Source organism: Teleopsis dalmanni, chromosome 1 (genome assembly GCF_002237135.1).
Source record: "Teleopsis dalmanni isolate 2A chromosome 1, ASM223713v2, whole genome shotgun sequence".
NCBI lineage: Eukaryota > Metazoa > Arthropoda > Insecta > Diptera > Diopsidae > Teleopsis > Teleopsis dalmanni.
Genome location: NC_051846.1, coordinates 112,884,193 through 112,891,191, shown reverse-complemented (window position 1 = coordinate 112,891,191; position 6,999 = coordinate 112,884,193). Strand labels below are relative to the sequence as shown.

Genomic DNA, 6,999 nt, shown 5'->3' with positions numbered 1-6,999 from the left:
TTCAGTCCGATACAATCACTTGCATTTGCATATCATTTAACTCAACCGCACACGTAACTGTGACTTCATGTCGAGAGATACTCAGATACAAAGGCAATTATTTTCATAGTCTTGTGCTTAAGTTCGACCGATATTTGTGGTTAATAAATAAACTGCAAGTGTGGTGCAATTAGTAGGTTTCATGTAGCACCAGACCAGACATTCGGTCACCATTCACCCTTGCATTGCGGTGATGTACTCGGTATTCCTCGTTTGGGGTTGTCATTTCTTCGTTTGGGGCAGTCAATCATTTACAAATTGTTTTCTATTAAATTGTGTACGTAAACTAATTACAAGTGATTCATTGTATTCAATTAATTTATATTTATTCAAATCCAATTTGCATTCTCATTCTTTATTAATATTCATGCTAAATTGTCATCTTTATCATTTCAGTTCATGGCGCAAAATATTGTTGTTGTTTCTGACTACAATTTCAATGGCAAAATTCCAATCAATTCAGCTCTCAGGACAATCTATTAAAGGTAATAAATTAATATTAATTATTAAAATTAAATTTATAAAGATTGGAGTAGACAACCAATTTTCAATAATTTAATCTGTTATTAAATTTATTTATGAAGGAAGTAGTTTTATGTAAAACTTATAAACTTTAATTTATGAATAATATTTGGGTCAGAAAAAGTTCTCCTAAAAATAATTACGGATGGTATAATATAATACTTTAAAATATAAAATAATATTTTATAATATAATATAATATTTTATTATACAAATAACAAAATATACTTATATTTTGGTCCCAAATGCTTAACTGAAATAAGTAGAGATTGTGATCTCGAAGCGGTATTCAACATTTTAAAATATTTTTAAAATATTTTATAATTTAATATTTTATTATTCACAACATATTTCACAATATTTATAATATAATATAACATTTTATACACTATATTGCATAATATTTTTACGTTAAAAATGCTTCCCTTAAAATAATTAGAGACTATGATCTCGATGTTACATTTAATATTTATATATTTAATTTTTTATTTTGTTAATAATTTTATTTCTATTAAAATTTTGAATTTATTATTAATTATGTTCTTTTAAATATTTTATATTTGGCTACAGATCACCTCTTTATTAAAATTAAACACTTAATATTTTTTAACATATTCTATATTTCGACTCTTCTTGAGAGTCATCATCAGGATCTGGAAGTCGACAACAAAATATATAAAAAATATTAAACAAACGTTTAATTAAGCCGAATTTTAAAATATATATAAAACAATTTTATTTTTATTTTAATTTTTTAAATTATTTTATAATATAAAATAATATTTGAAAATACAATTATATTTGATTTTTATAATCAGTTATAACATTTCTGTTTCTATTTTTTTAAAATAATCTATTGTTTTCAATAGAGAGGTTTTTGGAACAATAGTAAATCGCAACAACAAAATTTTATTATTTTTAATTAATTGAACATTTGGCTAATCATACAGCTGTTTTGACTATTAGAAAATACGTGTCATTGGTGATATTTTTTGAATTAATTCTTATATTTATTTATTCCTATATTCAATAAGTTATATTCGCTGCATTTTTTTATATTTCAATATATGTATTTGCTATATTCAATAAATATATTCAAAAAAACCAATCGTTTTTGACGTGAGTTTATAGCCAATATTTCTAAAAATAAAAAATAGAAATGTAGTTATTTCCACATTATAAAAACATTGTAATAGTACCCTGACGATTACTATAGAATATAGTCAAAATATTGGTGTAAACAGAAAATTATTTAAAAACTAATATTTTAAAAAATTGTTAATTATAATAATAATTATTATTTTAAAATAATAAAATAATTTAAAAACTATTAATAAAATTCTTGGTCATTAAAACAGTAATTATAAAATTTAAATAAATTATTATGCATAAAAAAAAATAAACAAAATAAAAAATGACAGAATAAATAATTATATATATTATATTATATATATACAAAATTTTTGTGAACATCTAACTGTATATGTATGAATACGGTAAAAATGTATAAATGTATTAAAATATATAAAATATATTAAGATATATAAATATGTTAAAATACATATATATATTAAATTACATATATTTTAATATAATTATTGTATTTAACATATTAAATATATAAAATAATTATATATGTTATAATACTTAACAGGTTTTGTTTTTTTTTAGGTTTTCCAGCTTAGTTGGTTATTTAATTTTAAATAATTTAATGACAAATTATTTATTGGTTATTTCAAAACAAAAATAATAGTTTTATTAAAATAAATATTTCAGACTACTTCGTAAACCAGATTCAGTGTTATTAAAATAATTTTCGAAAAAACCGATATCTGTTTTAAATAAAAAAGCTATTACTTTTGTTTGAAATTTACAAATTTATTCAATATTTTTATTTGTATTTGTTTTTATTATAAAAATATATGAAGTAATTTTAAACAAAACCAATCTAAGCCGAAAAAAAAACAAGTATTTATAAACAAATAATGTTGATAGCAATAATATGCAATTAAAATACATATAACGTTCTGTCTAAAATCTTTAAAAATAAATGTATTTTAGCTCCATAATGCAAGGTTCGTTATTCTATCTAGGCTATTTAGTTTTAGAAGATTTCGAAGAAGATACAAAAAGTATCATTTTCGTAGCCACTACTGTAACTCATTAAAAAACAAAAATTTATTTGCATACTATAAAGCTGTAAACAAAAGGCCGATCTATGCAAAAAAATTTGATTGCATGCTTTTAGGTAAATTTATAGCAGTTCTGTGCTCCATCGTATTTAGTGATTTATTTATTTAATAAGACAATTACTATTATTATTTTAATTATTAACAATAAACTGAATTACTAACTAAATTATAATATTTTTAAATTATAGTGCAACTCGATTATATGTTAGATTAAAAGAAATCAATTTATTTGCATATTATTAGAATCAAAACTCTTGGTCAATCAGGTTTTCAAGAGTGGTGTCTGCTCAAATTGGGTCAAGTTGTTCCAAGTAATAAAAATATAAATTACTGAACTTAAAATAATTACGTACCTACGAGAGGCGTTCGAATAATAAACGTGTTCGTATAATAGAGGCATCAGTTAGGAGACTGATTTCGTTCAATGTTTAAGCACCAAATCAACTCTAATACTTAGCTTCTAAAAACATAATTCTATTAATTAAATATATTTTATAGAATTTTTATGTATCTCCATATTATTTATCAAACTATCTGTTAGGATTAGGATGTTTCTTAAATTGCTACTTTTGAGAAGTAAAAATAAACTTCATTTATATAATATGTATAGTCCTAAGAAGACTATTGAAGTTCCTATGGTATGTAAGAAATTCGAGCATTCATGAGGATATAAAAGTAGAGAGCATTACAAAATATATTACGGATTTCGATACTGTGAAACTCATTAGAATAATGAGCTTAGCTCAATAAGGACCATTAGCATTTTTTGCCACCAGTATCAAATATGCTAGATCTATTAAGAACTATCAGCATTTTTTGTCACCAATGACAGATATGCTAGACTTCAAAGTCTGATATCATAAAAAAGCAATTTGGTCTAGTCAATATCAACAAAATTAACCGATGTATTAACCGATGAACTTACCGAGTAATTAACTTCATAAGACATTAAAAGTGAATTTAATACTAACTCTAGGTTTAAAACACAAGAAAAAGGAAACAATAGGCAGCAACGGGCCTATAATATCTATAAAAGGAGAACGGACGAATGGATTTACAAAAATAGGTTGTTTTAGTTCAGCAATTAATGATAAATCCGAACTCATTTTGACAGGTTTTGAAATATATTTATAATTCTTTTCATATAATTTCCAATACTTTAAAGTTAGGATTAGAGTTCAGTTAAGATCTTAAAGATCTTAAAGCTTCGAGGCCGATTTGTTAAATTCAACTGAACCTATAAGACCAATTTAATGATGACGGATGCAAAATGTACCATGATTCCTGCCAGGGTTTTAACGAGTCGGAGGCAGTTACAGACTTAGCCTGGAGTGGTTCACAAATGAGTATCAATTCAGTACTACCGGGGCGCCAGAAGACAGAAGCCTGTACAGTTCAAGGCAATCAATTAGGATGGTTGATGAATTTGATGACCGGGGTCGAAACGGTCGTTGCTAGAAGATGCTATTATCTATGAAAAGGACAGCACGTATGCGGAATAGAATATATGGCAGAGTTCTCCACGCAGTGGTGATCTACATTACACCAGTCGGGGAACTAAGTCTCTTACATATTTAATCTACATTGGACAAGCATTCGGAAATAAACCACTTTTATCGTTGTTCTTATGGCTGTAATCATTAAAGGAAGGATTTCATCTTATCTTGCGGAGTATGCGGATGCTTTGAAGCAGGCAGGTCTACTTTTTTAGTGGGTTTTATGAAAAGTCTTCAACTCTAAATACCAGTATTTTAAAATTAAGTAATATTCACAGAAGTTGTTTAAAAAAACTACATTCACTGAAATCCTTTGTTAAATAGATCTGCTCGAGTAATCAGAAACATAACCAGATAACAATTTAATAAATAGAAAAATGAATTTCATTTGAATCAAAAAGTAAAGAAAAAAAATATTTTTCAATTTACAAATATTATTTAAATTGTTGCAAGAAATATTTCATAAAATAATGAAATCAAATTTTAAATTATATTTTCTATTTTCAAATATTGTGTTGTTTTTTTTCTATTTTAATAATTTTTGTGTAATATTTTCACAGATGCCCTAGTCGAGTACACAATTCTCGATATCATGAACAACAATCAATTCGAAGGCATTGAATTTGATTATGCAGAAGACGGCTTTCCAGCGTATAAATTCCTACCCATCGCTGATGTCAAGTCGCCGTATCGCTTGTTCCTGCCAGAGAAGTTGTATGAATTTGCAATTATGGCGTCGTTTAGCCCGAATTCACCCAAGGGCGGTTATCTATTCAGTGTGGTGAATCCATTGGATACGGTTGTGCAGTTGGGCTTACATTTATCACCTGCGATAAAAGGCATGTGGAATGTGTCGCTGCTGTACACACAATCCGAGAGTAATACGATACGGAAACTAGTCAGCTACCATCTACCCTACAAGGGCAAAACCTGGTCGAACATCGCCTTTCAAGTGCTAAGCGATAAAGTCGTCTTTTATCACAATTGTAAAGAGACCGAAACCACATTAATTTCTAAGGAGCCCATGGAGCTTGTTTTCGACTCCGCATCCACTTTGTATGTGGGACAAGCTGGCCCAAATCTCGGCGGAAATTTCGAGGTAAGTCATGTGTGATCCAATTTTTTATTTAATGAAATTTTCAATACAAACTTTATATTTTATTTTTTGATGAAAAATCAAAAATAAATAAAATAAAATGCCTTTTAATGGAAAGTACATTTAAAAAAAGTTCAACAGGTCAAGAATTAATAAAAAGCAAATAAAGTAAAAAATTTCTGAGAAATTCTATTTTATGAAAAATGATTATGAAAAATACAAAAAAAAAAAATAATATTAAATGTTCTATGATGTCATAAATGCTCAATATGTCTGATATATGATTGATGTAATATTTTTTTTTTATTAAATTTTAAAGTATCTATGACTGTATGGTTTTTCAACGAATTTTTCCATTCAATAATTCAAGTGTGTTGTTTTTTTATGAACACGAAGAAAATTTTAAATATTCTTTTTTGAGTAAAACTTTATATTTAAAAAATTTTTTTACAAAAAATCTCTTTTAAATCTATTTGGTTTATAAATTTCTCCACCTTTTAAATTGTGAAGCTGAAATCATTACATTTTTGTGGGCTTGAAGAAATAAATATGAAAAGGCAATTACTTTAAATAATTTGTATCTAAGTTACTATTCACTCAAATAAGACTACAAATTAATTAAATTAAATAACAACAAGTGCTTAGCATTCACATTTTAATTACAAACATTAATCTTAAATACTGGAAGAATTTCAGTAAATCAAGTATCCTTACAGGATTGTTAAAAATAGAATATTCAACAGTAGACGAACGGATAAATGCATTAGCAATAACGGAATATTTTAGTTCAGCTAATACTGAAAAATCCAAATACTCTTGGACATGTCTCACACTATGTTAGTTAACATTACTTTTTCTATAGTCTGGTAATATTAAAAAGCTTAGATTAAATTGCGTTTTTTAAGTACTCGTAGAGCTATCGATCTATTGTGCAGTCATATAAAACGTGAGGGTCTGAAATCATCCGGATTCTATAAGAAAGCCACAGCTGCATTTTAAAGAATGTCTCAATAGCTATCTAAGTTTGTCTAGATAGTAGAGTCTGGTATATTTAATCTACATTATGCAGGAACTAGAAATGGATAACTTTCTTCTTCTGGCAGTAATCGTTGAACCGAAAATTTGAACTTACCTTGCGGCAGTGCTTTCGTCTTAGCCACCACTGCTCTTAATATAGTCTAAGCTGTTTCTTAAAGAAAGGCTCTTTATAAATTTCAGTTACTCTCTAAAAAAAAGCTCTGTAACTTGCAAAAAACGTCAAGGAAGTAAATCTCTGGCATATTTAATCCACATTGTGCATTTATTTGCACTAAAACACTTTTATCACTCATCTCATGGCAGTAATCATTGAAGGAAAGATTCAATCTTCTAGCAAAGTTTCCTAATTGCAAACAGTGACTCAATAACAAACTTACTTTAAGAATGATGTATTTACCGATTAACAACGGACTCATATTCTGCAGAAAGCCAGTCTACAGCATGTTCAGGTACTAGAAATAAAGCGCTTTTATCAATTTTCTCGTGGCAGTAATCATTAAATAGTAGATTCAATCCATACTTCCATCCAGAATCTTCAAGTAAACCTAATCTGCTTTTTACAGAAGGGCTCCTTAGTTTATTATAATTTATTATAAGATTTATAGTGTATAAGTCT

The 6,999-nt window shown here is 26.8% G+C and overlaps 1 protein-coding gene across 1 annotated transcript in view; it reads left to right on the top strand.

Annotated features, from left to right (window-relative positions):
* The first annotated feature begins 440 nt into the window (after nucleotides 1–440).
* Nucleotides 441–6,999, top strand: part of LOC119665586 — an 18,320-nt gene continuing 11,761 nt past the window's right edge. The window contains exons 1-2 of the mRNA XM_038074812.1: nucleotides 441–524; nucleotides 4,810–5,348. Coding sequence (XP_037930740.1) covers nucleotides 479–524; nucleotides 4,810–5,348 — 585 coding nt within the window. The 5' untranslated portion in view covers nucleotides 441–478. The remainder of the gene's footprint in view (nucleotides 525–4,809; nucleotides 5,349–6,999) is intronic.